The 24,138-nt window shown below is 45.3% G+C and overlaps 1 protein-coding gene across 1 annotated transcript in view; it reads right to left on the bottom strand.

Moving 5' to 3' along the window:
• The window catches only part of LOC137323013 (ferroxidase HEPHL1-like), a 97,227-nt gene that overhangs the window by 31,310 nt on the left and 41,779 nt on the right, over window positions 1-24,138 (bottom strand). The window contains exons 9-10 of the mRNA XM_067986349.1: window positions 11,469-11,680; window positions 6,185-6,335 (exon numbers count right to left, since the gene is read on the bottom strand). Coding sequence (XP_067842450.1) covers window positions 6,185-6,335; window positions 11,469-11,680 — 363 coding nt within the window. The remainder of the gene's footprint in view (window positions 1-6,184; window positions 6,336-11,468; window positions 11,681-24,138) is intronic.

The following is a 24,138-nucleotide window of genomic DNA, read 5'->3' as shown; positions in this document are numbered from 1 at the left end:
CTTAATATTTTGAAAACTTCAATCAAATCACCCCATAATCTTCTAAATTCCAGGGAATACAACCCTAGTTTGTGTAATCTCTCCTCGTAATTTAACCCTTGGAGTCCAGGTATCATTCTAGTAAATCTACGCTGCACTCCATCCAAGGCCAATATATCGTCCCTAAAGTGCGGTGCCCAGATCGGCACACAGTTCTCCAGGTGTGGTCTAACCAGGGCTTTGTATAGCTGTAGCATAACTTCTACACGCTTGTATTCCAGTCCTCTAGATATAAAGACCAGCATTCCATTACCCTTTTTGATTAATTTCTGTACCTGTCCATGACATTTTAATGATCTATGTACCCCTAAGTCTCTTTGGACCTCCACTGTTTCAAGCTCTTCACCATTTAGAAAGTACTCTGATCTATCCTTTTTAGGACCAAAGTGGATGACCTCACACTTGCCTACATTGAAATCCATTTGCGGCAGTTTGGAAATTCACTTAATCTATTAATATCTTTCTGTAATTTTATGCTTCCATCTACACTGCTTGGAAGTAGTTTATAGGCCCACTAACAGTAGCTATACCGTTGGACAGAGTTTAATCAAGAAATAATAGGAGCTTGCAACAAAGGTAATGCAATAATCGTGGGAGACTTTAATCTTCATGTGGACTGGGCAAATCAAATTGGCAGAGGTAGTCTGAAGGACGAGTTCATGGAATGCATTTGAGAGAGTTTCCTAGAACAATACGTCATGGAACCAACCAGGGAACAGGCTATTTTAGACTTTGTATTGTGTAATGAGACAGGGTTAATTAGTAATCTCACAATAAACGATCTTCTGGGGAAGAGTGATCATAATATGATGAATTTCATATTGAGTTTGAGTGCGACATACTTAAGTCCAAAACTAGAGCCTTAAACTTAAATGAAGCCAATTACATAGGTATGAGGGGCGAGTTGGCTAAGGTAGATTGGGAAATTAGATTAAAAGGTATGACAGTAGATAAGCCATGGCAAACATTTAAAGAAATAATTCAATATTCTCAAAGAATATACATTGCACTGAGAAATAAAAACTCCACAAGCAAGTGATTAATCCGTGGCTAACTAAAGAGAAGGATAGTATTAGATTAAAAGAGACCTATAATGCTTCAGTAAGCCTGAGGATTGGGAGAATTTTAGAAACCAGCAAAGAATGACCAACAAATTGATAAAAAGGGAGAAAATACAATGAGAGTAAACTAGCAAGAAACATAAAAACCGATTGTAAGAGCTTCTACAAGTATGTAAAAAGGAAGAGAGTAGCAAAAGTAAACATTGGTCTCTTAGAGGCTGAGGCAGGAGAAATTATAATGGGGAATAAGGAAATGGCAGAGATGTTAAACAAATATTTTGTATCTGTCTTCACAGTAGAAGACACAAAAAGCATACCAGAAATGGTGGGGAACCAAGGGGCTAATGAGAGTGAGGAACTCTCAGTAGAGAAAAAGTACTAGGGAACCTAATGGGACTAAAAGCCAATAAATCCCCTGGATGTGATGGCTTATAGCCTAGGGTTCTAAAAGAGGTGGCTGCATTGGTGATGATCTTCCAAAATTCCCTAGATTCTAGAATGGTCCCAGTGGATTGTGAGGTAGCAAATGTAACCCTGCTATTCAAGAAAGCAGGGAAGAGAGAAAACAGGGAGCTACAGGCCAGTTAGCCTGACATCAGTTGTCAGGAAAATGCTGAAATCCATTATTAAGGAAGTGGTAACAGGGCACTTAGAAAATCATATGATTAGGCAGAGTCAACATGGTTTTATGAAAGGCAAATCGTGTTTGACAAATTTATTAGAGTTTTTTTGAGGATGTAACTAGCAGGGTAGAGGAACCAGTGGATGTAGTATATTTGGATTTTCAAAAGGCATTCGATAACATGCCACATAAAAGGTTGTTACACAAGATTAGGGCTCATGGGGTTGGGGGTAATATATTAGCATGGATAGAGGATTGGTTAACAGACAGAAAACAGAGAATAGGGATAAACGGGTCATTTTCAGGTTGGCAGGCTGTAACTAGCGGGGTGCCGCAGCGATCGGTGCTTGGGCCTCAGCTATTTACAATCTATATCAATCACTTAAATGAAGGGACCGAGTGTAATGTATCCAAGTTTGCTGACAATACAAAGCTATGTGGGAAAGTAAGCTCTGAGGAGGACACAAAGAGTCAGGCTAAGTGAGTGGGCATGAAGATGGCAGATAGAGTAAAATGTGGGGAAATGTGAGGTTATTCACTTTGGTAGGAAGAATAGAAAAACAGAATATTTTTTAAATGGTGAGCAACTATTAAATGTTGGTGTCCAGAGAGATTTGGGTGTCCTCGTGCAAAAAACAGAAAGTTAACACACAGGTACAGCAAGCAATTAGGAAGGCAAATGGTACATTGGCCTTTATTGCAAGGAGGTTGGAGTACAAGAGTAAGGAAGTCTTACTACAAATGTACAGGGCTTTGGTGAGACCACACTTGGAGTATGGTGTCCAGTTTTGGTCTCCTTATCTGAGGAAGGATATACTTGCCTTAAAGACAGTGCAACAAAGGTTTCCTAGATTGATTTCTGGGATGAAAGGGTTGTCCTATGAGGAGAAATTGAGTAGAATGTGCCTATACTCTCTGGAGTTTAGAAGAATGAGAGATGATCTCATTGAAACATAAGATTCTGAGGGGGCTTGATGGGGTAAATGCTGAGAGATTGTTTCCCCTGGCTGGAGAGTCTAGATCTAGGGAGCATAGTCTCAGGATAAGGGGTCGGCCATTTAAGACTGAGATGAGGAGGAATTTCTTCAGAGGGATGTGAATCTTTGGAATTGTCTACCCCAGAGGGCTGTGGATGCTGAGTCATTGAGTATATTCAAGGCTGAGATAGACAGATTTTTGGACTCTAGAGGAATCAAGGGATATGGGGATGGGGCAGGAAAGGGAGTTGAGGTTGAAGATCAGCCATGATCTTACTGAATGGCAGAGCAAGCTCGAGGGGCCATATGGTCTACTCCTGCTCTTATTTCCTATGTTCTTATGCTTACAATGCTGCCAATTTTTGTGTCATCGGCAAACTTAGATATGCGGTTCTCTATCCTGTCATCTAAGTCGTTAATTAAATAATGAATAGTTCAGGCCCCAAGACAGATCCCTGTGGGACACCACTAGTCACATCCTGCCAATTTGAGTACCTGCCCATTATCCCTACTCTCTGTCTCGTGCCGCTCAGCCAATTTCCTAACCAGGTCAATAATTTGCCCTCAATTCCATGAGCTTCAACTTTAGCTAACAGTCTCTTACGAGGGCCTTCTGGAAGTCCATATAAACAACATCCATAGACATCCCCCTGTCCACTACTTTAGTCACCACTTCAAAAAAATTCATCAGGTTTGTCAGGCGTGACCTACCCTTTACAAATCCATGCTGGCTCTCTCTGATCAGTTGAAAATTTTCAAGGTGTTCAGTCACACTATCCTTAATTATAGACTCCAGTGATTTCCCAACAACAGATGTTGGGCTAACTGTTCTATAATTGTTTGGTTTCCCTCTCTCACATTTCTTAAATAGCAGAGTGACATCTAAAGGAATGGTTCCTGAATCGAGAGAACTTTGGAAGATTATAGTTAAGGCATCTGAAACATTCTCACCTACTTCCTTAAAATCCTGGGATGGAAACCATCTGGTCCTGGGGATTTGTCATTCTTTAGTGCCATTATTTTCTTCATTACTGTTAATTTGCTTACGTTAATTATGTTAAGTCCCCCCATCATTGATTCAAAATTAGTATCCTTGGAGCATCCAGCATGCTATCCTCTTCCTCTACTGTAAGTACTGATGCAAAGTAATTATTTAACATGTCCACCATTTCCTTATTTTCATTTATAATATCACCATTATCAGTTTTTAAGGGCCCACATTGCCCTTGACCACCATCTTTTTCCTAATATAATTATAAAAATGTTTTGCGTTGATTTTGATATCCCTTGCAAGTTTCTTTTCACATTCCCTTTTTGTAGCTCTTACTATCTGTTTTGTCACCCTGTGCTGTTCTTTGTATCTCTCCCAGTTGCCAGGATCTGTGCTTTTTTTGCTTTTTATATGCTTTTGTCGTCCATGGCTGTTTTTTCGGCAAGTAGACCTCTTGCACCTTAGAAGTCGGCCTTACCTAAATTTAGAATCTTAGTAGCTGATATGGGTTTCTCCCTTTCAGACACAATGTTGAACTTGATCATATTATGATCGATATTAAATAAATGTTCACGCATCGTTAGGCTGTTAACTAAATCTAGCTCATTACTCATTGATCCTGACATTTGTAATTTATAAACAGATCCAGTACCACTAGGTTCCTACTGGTGGCACTGCCGCATTTGTAAAAGTAATTCAGCACCAATGCTACTGGCAGTAATTTAAACTGCTTTGCCCAACTAGAAAACTATTCTTGCGCGTCAGTAATTTATGTAGTGATTTTGAAAGATGAATTCTGTGCCCTGAGTTGCTTTTGCATATTTACCAGCAGTTGGCCATAAAATGACATTAGTGGAGACCTTGAAACAAGTCTCCATCAGAGAGAGTGCACTGTGCAGTAAAACTTTGAGAAATGGGAGGGGATGGAAAAGAACTTACAAAAATCATTAATTATGGGGCACAAAGGGAGTGAAATTGGTCTTCGGCAATAGCACAAAATGGGCGATAGTGAATTAGCAGCCCAAAGTCAATGGAAAAGAAAATCGGGAGGAGTGTAAAACAGGCCCACTATCGCCCATTTTGTGCTACTGCCAAAGACGAATTTCACCCCTGAAATGTACAAGGTGACAGTACTTCAGTCTAGTACAATGTCAGTTTTAGCAAGGCATCAGTGGCCAAATGAGGTATTAAAGCAGGAACTAGAGAGTGAAAACTATCATTTTCTACACCCTTATTCTGCAGGCTGTTCAATACTTTGGTTCAATACAACAATTTTCTTTAGAGTTAGCCGGTCTTATCAGTGATGCTTACAATCACTGCTCTCAGAGAAAAAGTCTACACAGCTGAATTAGCATTTATAGATTCTTTTAAAAAGAAACCTAATGTGATGACATAAAAGCAGTTATTAAGTTCAGTGAACAGCCACATTTTTATATCAGTTACAAATTGAGTATTGGTCATCACACAGATGCAAACCCAAAAGTAGCACTTGATGACAGAAAATAGTTGAAGTTTGCTGAAAATTTTGCGAAATATCTTTGAATTACCAAGGTGGTAAATAAGTGTTTACAGCGAGCATGATCAAAAGGACTGATGATTCCTAAAGCAGCAATTTTGAAAAGTTGGTCAAAGATAGTTTAAACCAAGAGGTATAACATAGGTAGCACGTCGCTCTGTGCAGATGAACCAATAGCACAATGCTCACCATCATCCTCTCTGCCGGTACTCTTTCCGCCTCTACTCCAGACAGTGACTTTTGGTTCCATGGGTGATGGCAGCCCTCCAGTACCTTACCCATTTTTCAAATGTAAGCCTGGACAGGATATAGAAGAGTACCCTTTTGTGGTGTGGGGGTGGGGGGGGTACAGAGATCACAGCCAAACCATATGGTGGCTTCACCTGCATTATCCAGCAGGGGTCACTGGATAGCCATCACATGTAAGTTTATTCTGCCCTTACACTTGCCCAGGGACACTGAGGCCAACTGAAGCATTCCAACTGCTGCTCTGGCTGAGAGCAGCTAACTCAACAAGACCAAAGAATCAACCAAGAGCCTTCCTGCCTGCATGTCTCAGCAGCACACCATATGAAAATTTACCTATTGAGCTACTGGGGGGGAGCCCCACCTTTTAAAAAAGGTTTCCTCCTGTATCATCAGCTGTTTTCAATCAATAGAATATTTGCCAGCAGCACAGGAGGCTAATGAATTCCTCTTTGTGCACATGCCTGAATGTATAGAATGTTACTGTCAAAATTCTCTGGCAGTAGAGTTAGAGACACCCTGCTGCACAAATAATGCTAGTACTGCACCATCACACACCAGCATAAGAAACACTGACAATCCTCAATGAACACATATTCAAAAGGGAACCAATTAATGTTTAGATTTTCACCGATCATGCATTACTGAATAATTATTGATTATTATTGATCGGCATGGCAATGCCTCAATATAGTGGTCAAATAAAATAATATTTCCAAGACAACCACGCACCATGCATTTTGTTTGATTCTTGAAATTCTTCATCCTCCAGGTCAACGCTAGAAGTATTTTGAATAAATGTCTCCAAATTCTTTGAGAGATACCAGCTAAGATTCTCATCAAAAACTGTATACAGCAGGTAAAACTCCTGGTCAATGCTTTTCTACAAAAAAAGTATACATCTCATTTTTGGAAGAGTACTTTCGAGCTGATATTTATAGAAATCTGTAAACTACCAATATTAAATATTTGGTATTACTCCAAATGAGAAACACAAATTAATTACATTACAGTGTGCTACTGTAAAGGTCTACAAAAACATGGGGCTCGGTGGACTGATTTGCAAGCAATGGCAGTGCAGGGATTAATTCTGTTCAGTTACTACAGAGCTGCAAGTGGCCATGTTCAGATCTATTGACAAATAATTCAAATTTATCACTAACAAGCAGAAACTAACCAAGGCAATCCGCCATGGCTCATACCGCTGTGGAAGTAAAGAAGAGAAAATGCCAAATCAAAGACAGATACAAGACTTGTGAAAGTGGACTTGTATGTTTCAATTTATATAAAACAGAAAGTTACTTCTTGAAAGTAAGAACGATAACACTTACATACCACACCTGGAATATTGTGTCCTGTTCTGGGCACTGCACTTTAGGAAAGATGTGAAGGCCTTAGAGAAGATGCAGAAAAGATTTACTAGAATGATTCCAGGGATGAGGAACTTTAGTTACGTGGATCGACTGGAGAAGCTGTGGTTGTTCTCCTTGGGACAGAGAAGGTTGAGAGGAGATTTGATAGAGGCATTTAAAATTATGAAGGGTCTAGACAGGATAGATAGAGAGAAATTGTTCCCATTGGTGGAAGGGTCAAGGACCAGAGGACATAGATTTAAGGTGATTGGCAAAATAACCAAAGGTGACATAAGGAAAAACTTTTTCACACAGCGAGTGGTTAGGATCCGGAATGCACTGCCCAAGTGGGTGGTGGAGGCAGATTCAATCATGGCCTTCAAAAGGGAACTGGATAAGTACCTGAAAGGAAAAAACTTGCAGGGCTACGGAGAACAGGGCGGGGAGGTGGGACTAGCTGGATTGCTCTTGCATAGAGCCAGCACGGACTCGATGGGCCGAATGGCCTCCTTCCGTGCTGTAATCTTTCTATGATTCTAAGACTTAAAACAAAGCGCTAGTAAAAGCCCTGGACAATTAAGAACAACATTTTACAAGGTACCCCCTTTCTGGAAGAATCCAGGGGTTGTACAAAAATAATGATCTGTGTCTAGATTCCAATAACACATTAAAAAAACATGATGATTGATGGATACACAGTGCAACATGCCCTACCCCAAACTTACCACCACTAAAAGGAAAAAGAGATTACTTGATCATATAAGAAGAATTACAAATAATTATAATCTTCTAGGGCAAGGAAACCAACAAGCTCCATGGGTTTTCATATTTTTTATAAACAATGTAAACTAAAAATGCATATACACAAGAATTAATCATAGCAAATTTTGTACCTTCCACAATATGCCATAGTGCTCACTGACCACTATATTTAAAATAAATTAACTGTTCACTTTCTATCAATTTGAATTTTAATGTAAAAACATTATTAGCCTATCCGAAACCAAGAATGTATTTCTTTTATATCTCCTTCAAGTATTTTAGGCCAGTGTGCAGGGACAGAATCCAGTTCCACTTTCTGATGTGACACTTCATTCAGAATCTACTCCCGTGGAGAATACTTCACATAATGGGCGTCATTTTAGCACCCGCTATCGGGTGCGTTCCTGGTGGGGGGGGCTCCGAAAATCGGAGAATCCCAGCGCGGGACCGGAGCCCGCCCCAAACCCGCGCACTTCCGGGTTCCCCGCTAACGCGCCGGCATGCGCGCGCAGCCCCCGCTGGTGAGAATCCCGCAGGCAATTAAAGCCAGCGGGATGCTACTTGAAAGAATTTATTTAGGTATTTCAGGTCATTAACTGACCTGATTAAGGGATTATGTGAGGAGGGGTGGGATTTAAGAGCAAACTGGGACTGTTTCCCATACTGAGGGAAACACTCCCAGGTCAAATGGACGTGTTGCAGCTGTCAGCCTGTGCCAGCTGCAAAGGTCCATTTGACAGGTGTGGGGGCGGGGGGGTCCCTCACCCATTGCAGGAGGCCACTCTGTCACTTGGGACAAAGTTTGGCCTCCACCACCCTCCTCCTGACGGTCAAAGTCACCAACCTGCACACTTACCCCGGAGTCCGGAGACATGTACCTACCTTGCGGACCCCCTCAGATGTACATCTTGCGGATGAGGGCCGCCGTAGCTGCAATCATGACCTCCTCGGAGGGCGAACAGCATCACCAGCCTCACCAGCCACGCCGTCCACCTCTGACACGTGGAGCTCCACAACAGAGTGCTGTGACACATCCACCTGTACAGCAGGAGGGAGGGCAACCGCAGAGAGAGATGCGTCGCAGAGGGCACTACCCTCGCCACAGGGTCCACAGACCGAGGCTCAGCCTCCTGGACCTCTCTGAGCAGGAGTGCACACGGAGGCTCAGAGTCACTCGACATGTAGTCGTGGACATCTGCAGCCTCCTTCATGCCGAGCTGCTCCTGGCTGGCCCGAGCACCATCTTCTTACCTGTCGCTGTCAAAGTCACCACTGCCCTCAACAACTTCACCTCCGCATCCTTCCAGGGGGCAACCGGGGACATCGCCGATGTCTCTCAGTCATCTGCGCAAAAGAGCCCTGCAAATACACCTACATCCACTCTGCAGTGACACAATGGGTGGCATCAGTTGTGGGTCCTCATAGTGATCCTCAGGAGAGGGCATTATTGCACAAACCAGACAGGATTCGCGAAGACATGGCAGTAGTGGTGCCAATATAATATGTAATGTGAGCTGGTCAGAAATTCAATATAAGTAACACCCATGACAAACCCTCAAACACCCTTGTGCATCCCGTTCATGCTCACGACACGTTTGCCTTACACTGCCTACTGCACATATGTGATGCATGCCCTGTGGCTGCAGCACAGGTAGTGGCAGGTTGAGTGAGGCTGACCGTGAAAGAGATGCACGAGAGGGTGAGTATGAGATAAAGCCATGAGATTGTATGAGGATTGGGTTGAGTGGTAGCGGTGGGATGAGTACTGGCGAGGTGAGTAGGTGCAGGTAAGATGAGGATGAGGTTTGAGTGGGTATGAGGGGTGATGTGACAGAGTAGTGTTGGCAGTGCTGAAGGAGATGTGGGGTGGGGGCAGTGATGTGGCAGACGGAGTGTAGGGGAAAGAGTAAGTGTACTCACTTTGGCTGACCTACTGAGGTAATTGGAGCGCCTCCTGCACTGTATGCAGGTGGGCGATATGTTGGTTGCGCTGGTGACCTCCTCTGCCACCTCGAGCCAGGCCTTCCTGGTGGCAGAGGCAGGCCACTTCCTCCCGCACGCCGGGAGGAAGATCTCTGTCCTCTCCCTCCTCCTCACCCCGTGTATTGATACCTGGAGTGAGGCATCATTAAACCTGGGAGCAGCCTTCCCCCTGGGCTGCTCCATGCTGTAATTTTTGCTATTTGTTGCAGCATCTGTCAGTGGAGGACTGCCCCTTTAAATAGAGCTCCTCCAGCTGACAGATCTTACTGCACATGCGCAGTCCGCCCGACGCGCAGATAAGCAGTGGGGAACCCAGAGGAGCAGGTAAGTGGATCCAATTAGTGGATTGGATGCTACGATCGCGCGGGAAGCTGACTAATTTCACCGGGCGCGTTACCCACGCGCCCGATAGCCCCCCCTGCCAAGAACCCGCAGCCCTGCTAACATCGGGCCAAATGGGTCCTGTCAAAGCTGGTTTATACATCTGTTAATTGACTAAATGCAGATAGTTTTAGAGAATTTTGTTTGTTTTATGTTAAATATTTTTTAAAATTTTATATATCTAAAAGATAGCTAATTTCACTATGGTAGATTTCATTTACCTATCAATTTGTATATGGTTATTTGATTAAGTGGTGATTTCTAATCACTTTGTCTGTGCCTTTTTAACTTTCCAATGTCCATGGGCATTTCATTCACAGATAAAATTCTATGGATATGATAAATTTAAGTTTCAGCAAGGCTCTTGATATTGTGTCACATAAGCAATTAGCCCACAAGAAAGGAAGGCATGGAAAAGGAGGAAAGCTTCTTGAGGTGGGTTAAAAATTGGCTACAACAAAGAAAGCAAAGGATAGTTATGAATGAAGAAACATCCTTATGACAAGAGGGTACTTGCAGGGTGCCAGAGGGATCCGCACTGGGGCTATTGCCATTTACAGATGTATGTATAAATAATCTAGAGCTAAGGACAGAAAAAGGGTTGTTTAAATTTGCAGAGGGCGCCAAATTATGGGAAGGATGCAAACAATAAGGAACAGGCAAACCAAATACAAAGATGTTTGGATTGGTTAGGAAGGTAGGCTGATGAGTGGCAAATGGCATTTAAGGGCCGATTCCCCGATTGCTGGGAAAATGTTTTAGAAATCACAGAGCACACCACCATTCCCACATTGGTAAAATGGTGAACTGACTTTGCCAGATTCAGCAAGGTCAGCTTATTTAAATAACTGTGATAAGGTTTCTGTATATTTACCATATGTGCAGGGAGTGCTATGGTAGCAGGTGCATTTAGAATTTTAACTTACATCTCCCAGCTGTCTGTGTGATGGCCAGTCAACATTTTTGTTCCCTCATTCAAATTCCACCTCTTTCTCCCCAATCTCCCTATTTTCCTAGTCCACTTGTCTCGTCAACTTTTTGTGTCATTGCTGCATTTTACTCTTAGGTAATCTCTAACCATGGCTCAAATTAAATCAAAGTGGTGCTGTAGAGACCACAAGAGCTTGAATCCTTCTTCTGCCACTAGGGATTTTTTAAAAATAAGTAAATGACATAACAAAGCATAGAATGGTTAAAACAAATTAGACATCCTGAACAAAATATAATTGTTTGAACGGTTTGACTTTTTGACTGAATAAAATTTTAAAAATAAAAATCTATATAGCAACTATGACAAGTCAAACAATGCAGCAAAATCCAACTTGCAAAAAATGATGAGTCCCAGCTTTAGGAATCCAAGTTGGGTAGTGAACAGCATGGATGCCAAGAAGTATCCATTGGTGATTGGAAAATATATAATCCTATAATGTTCACAGTATCTTAAGAGGTAAAATAAATAAAGTTATAACAATAAACAGTGAAAAGTAATACACACATTTAAATAAAAAGGGTTACAGTAGGCTTCTAATACATTTTACCTGTGAACCATCTTGATTTAATGTATTCTGCCTGCAAACGATCAGTGGTCCAACAAGGCCAGAATTGGTGTCCTTAACTGGATCGGTGGCTGAGTAATACATCCAAGTCAGGCAAGGTGGATCACTCACTGTCGGTCCAACAGATTCTGGCACAGTCCATTTGTACACGAAGGATTTACCAGGCTCTACATGGGAACCATTTTTCTCAAAACCTTAAAATTCCAATTAAAACGGTATCAAAAAGAAATATTGGCCATTTACAGAACTATTTTTGAATGTTTCTTTGCAATGTGAATCAGTGATTTTCTTATAAACTCATTGAATGATCTATATGGCTCCTAGTACACACTCATAAGAGACGGTCTTTTAAAAAAAATCTATGTGCAGTATACTGCTGTGATTCATATTCACCATTATGACCTATTTTCTGCGCTTACACAAGCAAATGAGACTTTGGCCCAGAAATTCAATGACGCAGCGCCTGTTTTACAGGGCTAAATAAATAAATAAATACTCACACAAAGACTCATGAAAGTCTATTGTCCAGGTTCACCTGAGGCCTCCAACCTGCCAGGTTTTCATGGAAATTCAGCGTCCAGCACTCCCATGGGCCACAAAATGACACGGCACCCTTCCCTGTCCCCTTTAACATAGGTTAATGAAGTTCCCACCAGCTTTGAGTGTGAGCTTTAGACACCTGCCCCAGGCCCGACTGCAAAATAGAATGCAGCCCAAAACCAGCAGGAATCCAGCAGAACTGATTTCTCTGTCACATTTCCTCATCTCTATTACCCTGCATGCACCCCAAATTGGGACACTAAGGCCCCAATCAGTTTGAGCAGGCAAAAGTGCAGTCTTGATTTCAACATGGAGATGTGGAGAGAAAAAAATGATAGGTTTGCATATTTGGAGTTTAAAAGGAACAAGAGAGAATCATCAATAAAGTAGAAAGAAACAAGAAAGTAGAAAGACGAGAGAAAGAGAGAGAGAGGGAGGCTATCAGGTGACAAGTGTTTTCTTGCAACCTGTCTAAAGGTGCAAGTGAACTATTGGAAGAGCCTTACTAGTACTGAAATCTAGGATGACTTTCAGTTTTACAGAAAGTTATGAGCTGTTAAGGGGAGAGGAAGTGTTTTTCACAAAAAAAATCAAGATGTATTGATTAAACCATTGCACTGCAAAAGGTTTGAATGTTGTGTGCTCTGAGGGCATACAATCTGAAGGAAGTTGATGAATGTAGGTTTCTCAATTAGTAAAGGAGTGAACAAGGTTGGATGGTAAGTGGAGTTCACTCATATAATGGTATCCCGAATGAGAACACAGAATCCCAAGAAGCTCATAAATTAATGGTAAAAACAGTCAAAGGAAGAGTGATTTAGGAGTAACCTAGACAGCCATGAACATTGATATGATGGAAGGTCATATGATGGTAGCTTGTTTAGAAATGCAAAATGATGGACCTCAAAGACTAGAGATGTTTAAGACAATAACAGATGATTCACCAATGTGTTTAAGACCAGAGTTCTAGATGTGTGGTGATCTTGTTGCCTATATCACAATGTAACAGCTGTGCCAAAAACCATTTTGATGATTATAGAAATTTCACAGTAAACAGTGGTTTCTATTACTTTAAAGGCCCAGAAGGAATAACTGCTGGAGAGGTAGGAAGACTACAGTTGATGCCCCTTTTCAATAGGGTTGAATTTACTAACTCTAATGATAAATATATTGAAGAGAGCAGAGATAAATTCGGTTCAGGAGGCTTCAGACCTAAAAAAAAACATATGTCATGTCTTGATTAACAAAACATAGAACAGCAGGCATAATTGAAACAAGATGTAGTACCAAACCTGGTGAAAGGAGAAAAATGAGGCATGAAACCTTCCATGCCAGCTGGAATTTAATATCAGTGAGTTTACTAACAAGGTGGAAGGGGGAGCGGAAACTGGACTAGGGAAAAGCAGCAAAGAATTTTCAAAGTTCATCCTATTTGGCTGAGTTATAAGGATAAATTCAGTAATGCCATGGGGTGGAAATTCATGTTGGCCCGTTTTCAGGCCTGAAACAAGTGGCACACTGGGAATGCACACCAGAGGCCTGAGGCTCACAATGTCAAACAAGACAGAACTGGTTTACAGATTTTGATTTGTTGTAAAGTATTCTGCAAGGGGTAGATGTAAGACACTTGGCAGAAGAGCACAGCAGTTTGAGACAGATATTCTAACTGTGTAAGAGTTAGAATTAGAAATAAGGAAAAGGTCATTGAGATTAATTGGATTACTGGGCCAATCAGGGATATGGTTAGGTTATGCAGGGTACAGAATGGTTTTGAGTCATTTAAATGTCATGAACTTTTGACTCTTTGGTTAATGGAAACCCCAGCCTGTAAGTTAACCACAAACTACAGATGATTGTCTACTGCTAAGGAAAACAGAAAACAGACATAGAACAGGAAAGGTCATGACTTTGGACACTGCAACAAAAAGAAACGATGACAGAGAGGCCCCTTTTCTGGGAGTCGAAAACCAAAAGACAAAACCTCAAAACTGTACAAAAAGAGAATGCACTGTGCTATACTGGGAGGAGAGGTAACATGAAGAAGTCAAGAAAGAATTGCTTTGGTAGACACTCCTGGCCCTCCCCAGAACAAGGGCCTGGTCAATCTGCATTCTGAACCATGTTCCCAGTGGTGAGTATTGTTTCAAGCTGTTGCTTATTGTTGTTCGGCAATCAAATAAAGTGTTTAGTAATCTTAGTACCAGTTTCTGTGGTTGTTGTCTTCGCTAAAGGTTAGTACTAGTAATAGGGTTATTTCCCTATACATTTAGGGACAAATTAATAATAACAACCCTACAGTTGATTGATGAGTTGTTTGGAGTCATTCAAGAAACCAAGACTCAGCATTAGTACTTGCCTGATCAGTAAAAAGGAGAAGCACAGTCACTGCTGATGACCACTCAAGTTGTCAAGAATGATAATTTCAGCAGAGTGAAATTTAGTGCTGATGGATTTGTTTTTGCTTGCTTGACCAAAAGTTGTAAACTTAGTGTGTTATCAAGGTTCAGAGAGCAATATAGATAGCAGATTTTAGTAAGATTAGGGAGAGGTATTTTTAGCCACAAGAAATCAAAGTCAGGTTATTCAAGTGAGCTGGGGTGAGTAGCAAGGATGCTAGAATGCACATCCTTTGGAATGGAATTTGAAGTAGAAAGTGTAAGAGGAAATTGTAAAAGAAAGAGTCAGAAAGGGATGAAATTTATGCTTTAATGAAAAATAATAGATGAGGGTGGGATGACTAGAAATAAAAAATGGACAGAATTGAGATTCAAGGAGATGCCTTCAGTGTTGCAGAAGTGTTGATTAAAGCAAGTAGAGGAAGCAAGAAATACAGCAAGTATGGTTATGGCTGTCTTGGATACTGTGGTCAGTTACAAATCTTTAGGTTGTACCTGCATGTTATTCATGCTATAAGTAGAAATAAGAAAAAGCAAGAATAGGTTGTCGCCACCATAATGTGACTGGAGGGCAGGCAGATCCCACACTGTGTGCTGAATAGCCCATCAGTGGCCCAGTGGTGCTTCCCAGATATAGTTACATGGTAAAAACACCCAACCAGTCAGAAACAAGCAGTGCAGTTAGGTCAGGATTTTCACCTGGTTATGGAGCAGCTTTCTAAAGCAGATATAGCATTCCAATAGGAAAATGGTCCGAACACATCGAACCGTACTGCAGCAATGAGAGCAGGGAGAAACTGGAATGAGAAGCTGAGAAACCAAAGTAACTGGATAAGTGAAAAGTTAAAGTTCAAGACCAAGATTTTAAAAATGAGATGCTGGGAGTGGGGTGTTGGAGAGGGGAAAGAGGGCAAAGACACCTCAGGAAACTGAAATAACTTTGTGGGATTTAGCAATGGTACTACTCAGGCAATACAAGAAATCTGTCACCAACCAATGCTCACAGGTGTTCAGTGAAAATCTTCTGTCTTTTTAAAAAAGGTAGGAAAATCATACAATTTATCCTTTCACTTTAGGAACATAGGAACAGGAGTAGGCCATTTAGCCCCTTGAGCCTGTTCCACCATTCAATGAGATCATGGCTGATCTGTGACCTAACTCCATATACCCACCTTAACCAAAGGTATTAAGGGATATGGGGCTAACAACTTTAAATCAGAGATTGATAGATTTTTAACAATTGAGCTAGCATCAACTGCCGTTTGCAGAAAAGAGCTCCAAACTTCTACCACCCTTTATGCGTAGAAGTGTTTCCTAACTTCACTCCTAAAAGTCCTGGCTCTAATTTCAGGCTACAATCTCTAGTCCTAGACTCCCCAACCAGCGGAAACAGTTTCTCTATCTACCCTATCAGTTCCCCTTAATATCTTGAAAACTTCGATCAAATCACCCCTTAATCTTCTAAATTCCAGAGAGTACAACCCTAGTTTGTGCAATCTCTCCTTGTAATTTAACACTTGGAGTCCAGGTATCATACCTTTCAAGTAAATCTATGCTGCACTCCCTCCAAGGCCAATATATCCTTCCTAAGGTGCGATGCCCAGAACTGAACACAGTGTGGTCTAACCTGGGCTTTGTATAGCTGTAACATAACTTCTATCCCCTTGTATTCTAGTCCCCTAGATATAAAGGCCAGCACCCCATTAGCCTTTTTGATTATTTTCTGTACTTGTCGATGACATTTTAATGATCTATTTACATGGACCCCTAAGTCTCTTTGGACCTCCCCTGTTTCGAGCTTTTCACCATTTAGAAAGTATTCTGCTCTGTTCTTTTTAGGTCCAAAATGGATGACCTCACACTTGCCTACATTGAAATTCAATTGCCACAGTTTTGCCCATTCACTTAATCTATTAATATCTCTCTGTAATTTTATGCTACCTATCATTGTGTCATTGGCAAAATTGGATATGTGGCTCTCTATCCCGTCATCAAAATTGTTAATAAAGACAGTGAATAATTGAGGCCTCCACGCATGTCGACTACCATGTCATACCCTTCAAGTTGAATTTGCACCTGCAATTCATTCAATTTTGTGCATTTGTATAAAGAACGCTTATTTGGGCCATACACCCTAACCTGTCCTTCTGCTCCACTGTTGTTTTTCTCACACAATTCTTATTTTTCTCTCTCCTGATTTAATTCCTTTACATCTTTTAGTTTTCCCTTTACCTTTAATGCCTCTAGCATAATTTCTGACTAATACTCTTCTCTCTTCCTTTTCGTTTGTTTTAGAATTATTATTTATACTACCATTTCCATCTGAGCCCTCCCCCCCCATTTACTAGTTTAAAGTCCTTGGGCTGCATTTTAGCACCCGCCAGCGGGTGCGTTCCTGGCAGGGGGCCCCCAAAAATCCGGTAGCGGGACCGAAGCCCGCCTCGAACCCGCGCACTTCCGGGTTCCCCACTGACGCGCCGGGGTGCGCGCGCAGCCCCCGCTGCTGGGAATCCCGCAGGCAATTAAAGCCAGCGGGATGCCACTTGAACCTATTTATTCTGCTCGTTCAGGTCGTTTACAGACCTGATTGAGCTGTTTTATAAGGAGGGGTGGGATTTTACGGTGAACAGAAACTGTTTCCCACACTGGGGGAAACACTCCCAATCCAAACGGAGGGGTTGCAGCCAGCAGCCTGTGGCAGCTGCAAAGGTGCATTCGACAGGTGGGGGAGACCCCTCACCATCGCAGGAGGCCACTCCGTCACATTGGACAAAGGTTGGCGTCCACCACCCTCCCCCTAACAAGAAAACTCACCGACCTGGAACCGCAACCCCGGTGTGGGGACACATCTACCTACCTTGCGGACCCCCTCAGACCTTCGCCTCCCAGATGGGGGCCGCCGTAGTCACAGTCATGACCTCCTCGGAGGACGAACAGCATCACCAGCCTCGCCGGCCACGCCGCCTGCCCCTGCCACGTGGCGCTCCACAACACGGTGCTGTGGCACATCCACCCGCACAGCAGGAGGGAGGGCAACTGCAGAGAGAGATGCGTCGCAGGAGGCACTACCCTCGCCACAGGGTCTACAGACCGAGGCTCAGCTTCCTGGACCTCTCTGAGGAGCAGTGCATACGGAGGCTCAGAGTCAGTCGCCAGGTAGTCGCGGACATCTGCAGCCTCCTTAATGACGAGCTGCTCCCGGACGGACCAAGCAGCATCTTCTTACCCGTCGCCGTCAAAGTCACCACCGCCCTCAACTTCTTCGCCTGCGGATCCTTCCAGGGTGCCACCGGGGACATCACCGGGGTCTGTCAGTCGTCTGCACACAAGTGCATAAGGCAGGGTACCGACTGCTTGTTTCACAGGGCCTCGCACTACATCAACTTCGCCATGGATGACCGCAGCCAGATGGAGAGGGTGGTTGGATTCCATGCTGTGGCCGGCTTCCCACGGGTGCAGGGTGTAATCGACTGCACCCACATAGCAATACGGGCACCTCCACATGAGCCAGGACTGTTCATCAACCGCAAGGGGTATCACTCCATGAACGCCCAGCTCATCTGTGACCACCGCAAGAGATTCCTACACGTGTGCGCCAGATACCCTGGCAGCTGCCACGACTCCTTCATCCTCAGGGAGTCCAACGTGCCGCCCCTCTTCCACGCTCCCAACACCGGCAACGGCTGGCTCCTCGGTGACAAGGGATATCCCCTGCACACGTGGCTTATGACACCTCTGAGGAACCCCACCACCGAGCCACAGCGTCGATATAACGACAGCCACATCGCTACCAGGTCTACAATTGAGCAGGCTATAGGGCTGCTCAAGATGCGCTTCAGGTGCCTTGATCGTTCTGGGGGAGCACTCCAATACGTGCCACGCAGAGTGGGACGCATTGTAGTTGTCTGCTGTGCCCTGCACAACATGGCACAACAGAGAGGGGTGCCGCTGGAGGAGGCCCCGCCCACATCCACCACCCATATTGACGACGATGAGGATGAGGAGGAGGCGGCCGAGGAGGAGGAGGAGGAACGACCCATGGGGCAAACACCGGCTCACCTGGCTGCTCGTCAGGCCAGGGAGGCACTGATATGTCAACGGTTCTCCTAACAGCAGACTGCCCGAAGCGTCCAGACCTCCCAACGTGGACAGAGGGGCGGCCATACCAGCCCCCTCCCCTGCCCCCTGCACGGAACAGTGGTGCAATTACTCCTGCACCCACCGTAGTGTGACCCAATGGGCGGGACCAGGCGTTCGTCTGCATGCTGAGCCCCACAAAAGGGACCTATTGCACAGGCCGGTCAAGAATGGACAAGACGTGGCAGTAGTGGTGAGAACTATGGGGTTTATTGGGTATGTGCACTAAACAATTATAAATTAAAACATCACAGATAGTCATTCACCCTGATGCATTCCCTTTGTGCTCACAACACCTTCGCCTTACGCTTCCGGGAACCCCTACGTGGTGCTACCCCTGTGGCTCCAGCAAAGGTAGTGGCAGGTTGCTCTTGCTGATGCCCTGACCGGGTAGATGCTTTGGGCCGACGCCCTCTGGGTTTCGGTGCCCGTGAGGGCCCCTCCAAAGACTGCTCCTCCTGCACCTGTGCAGGGGCAGACTCGGCCACCTGGAGAGGAGGCAGCATTGCAGGTACTGGTTGAGAGGGGGGCAACAGGTGAGACGTGGGGGCACTTTGAGTGGCGTCCCCACTTCCATGTCCCCGTTCACCATCATCCCTCTCGTAGCCCAGGCCCACATCACTCCTTCCACCCTGCTGGACGGCAGTTTGGATGACCTGTGTGAGGCCTTGGAAGGCCACCTGTAGTGTATCTGTCAGCCTGTCTAAGGCGGCAGAATGTTGCTCACCCTGAATCCGAATGGCCGTTGTCAGGGCCTGGATGGAGTCAATGTTGAGCTGTGCGGAACGCTCGATGGAGGCCAGCCTTTCCTCCATCGCAGACATTCCCGCACCTACCCGCGACACTATCTCGCGGATACCCTCCTGTACTTGTGCCGCCATTCCCCTCATGCAGGAGTTGGACTCCTCCATCACCTGCGCGATTGTGGAGAGTGCGCGTGGCACCTGTTCCAGCACCTCAGCAATGTGCTCGTGCCCCTCGATGACTCTCCTTTTCACGGCTGGCCCCCAGGGTTCAGCATCTGGGTCCGGCTGAGCAGAGCCTGGAGAAGAGTGCTCCCACCGACGCGAACTCTCCACGGCTGCTCCTGCCACCAGGGTCTGCTCATGCTCACGTGTGCGTGGTGGCTCACCATGTGCAAGCCCAACTAAGGGGGAACGGGGACCCACCGAGGTGTGTGTATCTGCGCTGGTGGATGCATGGCTCAGATGTGACAATGGACCCTCAGAGGCCGGCAGGTCCTCTGAGGAATCGCCCTCCAAGATCACGGCGCTCACAGACTGCCCTGCAAGAGAACAGAAGGCAATATTAGGCATCTGGACAGATGTTGCGGTGCGGCAGATGCCAAGTGATGCTAAGATAATTCGCTATCATGAGTGCTGAGTGTCAGCTTTCTGTCACTGGCCGTTTCTGCAACGCCAGCCTCGCCATCCGCCACGGACAGGCACTCCAGCGTGTGACTGAGCTCTAAAGCCTCCTGCTCCGCGTCCGTGAGCAGCACCTCATGTGGCGGGCCCCCTCCGGTCCGGGCCCTCTCCCGGGCGTTCTTGCATCTCTTCTCCTGTCAAAGCAAAACGCAGAGGCGTGATTGAGTACTGCTTGCATGGTGAGACGCTGCAAGCATTGGTGTGGGTGGGTTGAGCGTGGGGAGATAGATGGGAGGGTGCGTGTGCCACATGGCCATGCCATTGTATGGGGACTGGGGTGTGTGGTACTGTTCGAATGGGGACAGCGGCGGTGAGTACATGCAGGCACGGTGAGGATGATAGCTGAGTGGATGTGAGGGGTGATGCGAGAGCGCTGTGGTGGTAGTGCAGAAGGGGTTGTGTGGTGGTGGAGGTGATGTGGAGGACGGAGTGTGGGAGACTGCGTAAGTGTACTCACTTTGCCGGACCTAGTTAGGTCATTAAACCTCTTGCGGCACTGGATCCAGGTCCTGGTGATGTTTCCCCTGCTGCTCACCTCCATCCATGCCTTCCTGGTGGTGGAGGGCGGGCACTTCCTGCCATCCGATGGGAGCAACGTCTCCCTCCTCCTCCTCACCCCATCCAGCAGCAGCTGGAGTGAGGAGTCTGAACACCTTGGGGCGGCCTTCCCCCTGGGGTGCTCCATGTTCTCCACGTCGTTGGTTGCTGCAGGAGGAGCAGTGGTGGAGTCTCCCTTTAAATAGAGCTCCACCAGCTCTCAGACGTCACTGCGCACTCCGCCGGCGCGCAGCTGAGCAGCAGCAAACCCGGAGCCGGAGGTAAGTGGCTCCAATTAGCCCACAATTGTGCGCGAATCACACTGATTTCACCGGGCGCGTTACCCACGCACCTGATAGCCCCCCCGCCGAGAACCCGCAGCCCTGCTAACATCGGGCCCCTTGTGACTGCCCTGTTTACCTTTCTGCTAGGACCCTGGTCCCAGCCCGGTTCAGGTGGAGCCCATTCCAACAGTACAGCTCCTTCCTGTCCCAGTACTGGTGCCAGTGTCCCATGAAATGGAACCCCTCTTTCCCACACCACTCCTTCAGACACATGTTCACCTCCCTAATCTGCTTATCCCTACGCCAATTTGCACATGGCTCGAGTAATAATCCAGAGATTATAACCCTTGAGGTCCTGCTTTTAATTTAGTTCCTAACTCCTGGTCCTCTCTGAACAGGACCTCTTGCCTACTCTTTCCTATGTTGTTGCTCCCAATATGGACCACAACGACTTGATCCTCCCCCTCCCTCTCCAATATCCTTTCAAGCCAGTTCACGATATCCCTCACCCTGGCACCACATCGGCAACATACCATGCGGGACTCTCCATCCTGCTTACAAAGGATGTTATCTGTCCTCCTAATATTGAATCAGCTACAACTACCACATCACACTTCTCCTCCTCCTCCTCCCACCGCCCCCCCCACCACCCGCCTTTGGACTGCTTCCTGCTCCAGCATGCCATGGTCAACATTCTGGCTGTCCTTCCAACAGTCTTTATCCTTATTCTCACAGGTAGCAAGTACCAGTTGGATAGGATCAGTTTCTGCAGATCTCGTTCTCTATCGCAACCGGGTTCCCCTTACGCTGTACACTGTCGGTCATCACCCGTTCTGATCCTGAACCTCTCTACGAAGAGTGACTGAGGTCTGAAGCAAACTGTCCAGATACTCCTCCCTCTCTCTTATGTGTCGGAATGTCTCCAACTCACACTCCAGTTCAATGACTCCGAGCTGGAGAGATTCGAGGCAGAGACAACTACTGCTGATGCATTCGCTCAGGACATTCTCGCTATCTACAAACTGTAGTATGTCCCACATACTGCAGTCCCAATACACAACCTGCTCTTCCATATCATAGTCTATATTTATTTATAGATAAATTACCTTTTAGTCTGTTTTGTTTTTTTTATTTAAATTTAGCACCTCCTTCTCCCTCCACACCTAATTCCCAATCTCACAAATTCTCAAGTTCCCACTCGGTTCACAATCTATTCTTGTTCACAAATTACTCTGTACTTTAGCAGATACCTTCTAATTTATACACCTTTAGAGAAACGCCAGTTACAACTGCTCAATCAGCTTCCTGCTCACAGTAATTACCCCCTATTCAGGCAATCACTTACAGCTGATTGACTGTTAACTGCTACTGACTTGCAGTTTCTTTTAAAGTTTTAGGGCTAGAAATTGGGCCGTGTAGCGCCCGTTGTTTCAGTGCTACGTGGCCTCCCGAAGTGCCAAGACAGCATCTTGGCTGCGCACGCACGTTTCCAGCGTGACGTGTGCCGGACACCATCTTGGTATAGATATTAGCGCACGCGCAAATACCGAACGCCTGCAGCGCGTAAAGTAAGGAAAAAAATGGATACCATTAGTGTGCAATGCTGATTTCAAGTGATAGACACCATTTTGGGACTTCACACTCAACTCAATGCACAGTCTTAACTACGACCATCTGAACATATCTTAGATGGCCTGGGGACTCCCCCACCAGCACTATTTAAAGGGATCATGAGGGATTTACAGTTAAGTGGCTGGATTATTGCTTCTGGCTGTTGATACATTTGTAACTGTTTTTGGAGGTCTCCTAGACTTGAATACTAGGACACAGGGACATCGCCTAACATTTAGAACCAGGACTTGCAGGAGTGAAGTTAGGAAAAGCTTCTACACGCAAAGGGTGGGAGAAGTTTGGAACGCTCTTCTGCAAATGGCAGCTGATGCTAGCTCACTTGTGAATTCTAAATCTGAGATTGATAGATGTCTGAGAACCAGGTGTATTAAGGGATATGGGGCTACGGCGAGCATATGGAGTTAGGTCACAGATCAACCATGATCTCACTGAATGGCGGAACAGGCTCGAGGGGCTAAATGTCACTGCCACTTGCTGCCAACTGTTATGCACCAACTTCTCCTGCAAGAAAGCAGGACGTCTGTCTGGGTGATGTGCCTGTCATGGTTGAATAGCTGCCAGTGTGTGTGGCCTGTGAGTTGTGGGTGGGCGGCTTGCAACAATGGTAATGTGTAAGGGTGAGAGGAAGCATCTGATTGGAAGAGTTGAGTCCTGATGGAAAGAGTTTGTTGGTAGGTGGTTGATGGGGGTGTAGTGCGTGGAGCAGTGGATGCGGCTAGTGGTGCAGTTAGTAGGAGATGCCACTTGACAATTGATCTCACTCACCTTGGACACTCGTGTCAAAGCACTGAACTTCTTCCTGCACTGCATCCATGTTTGTGGTGCTGCGCACCTTGCATTGACTTCATCCCCCGTTACCTCCCACTGCCTTTTGGGCATATGTCTGGAGGGCCTCTTGCTCCCCCCCACCCCCCACCAGATATAGGATGTCCCTCCTTCTGTCCACCTCTTGCACCAAGGCCTCTGGTGCATCAGGAGAGAACCTTGGTGCATGCACTCTCGGGCATGGTACCAACTCAGATCGGCAGATTGGTGAGGTCTGGCATGCAGATTGGAGGATGTGGGATTTAGTAGTGTGCAACCTATATTCAACGTTTTAACATAACTCGTCAGTTTGTAAACATAGGCCTGCATCTGTGTTTACGTGCGCGATGTCTGATCTCCATTCAGACTCCGTGCAGTTAGCAACTAACAGGTACCGGCTACCTTTAAAGGGTTTTAAGAGACATCCTCCCTTTTAGAGATTGGAGCTCCCCTTGCTGGTGGAAAATGCACATATACTTGAATCGACGTGTAAGGCCTAGATTTCAATGTTGCTTGAAGGTCTCGTCCTGCCTGTGCAGGGGCCATTGGGTGCGAGTTAATAGCGGGCCTTATCCAATTTTTTTTCCCCCTTAAATTTCTAAGTTAAATTTTAAACTAAATTTTTAATTCAATTCATCCACTACTTTACCACAGAGTCCCACTCTCACCAAATTCTCAAATTCCCACTCGGTTCACGATCCACTCCGTTCGCGGTGCGTTCTCCTACTCCTAGGAGTACATTTTACTCCTTACTTTGTGTCTCTTTAAAAAAAGACATTATAGCATTTTCACGTAGTTTTTAGTATCTGAATTTGATCTTTTAGTATTTATATAGTTGTTGCCATTATTCAATTAATACAGAGTCAATGACCGTGATGGAGCACACTAAAGTTTA

This window comes from Heptranchias perlo, chromosome 6 (assembly GCF_035084215.1).
Source record: "Heptranchias perlo isolate sHepPer1 chromosome 6, sHepPer1.hap1, whole genome shotgun sequence".
In the NCBI taxonomy this organism is placed as follows: Eukaryota; Metazoa; Chordata; class Chondrichthyes; order Hexanchiformes; family Hexanchidae; genus Heptranchias; species Heptranchias perlo.
Note: the sequence above shows the minus strand (reverse complement) of the source record. Positions and strands in the feature narration are given on the sequence as shown.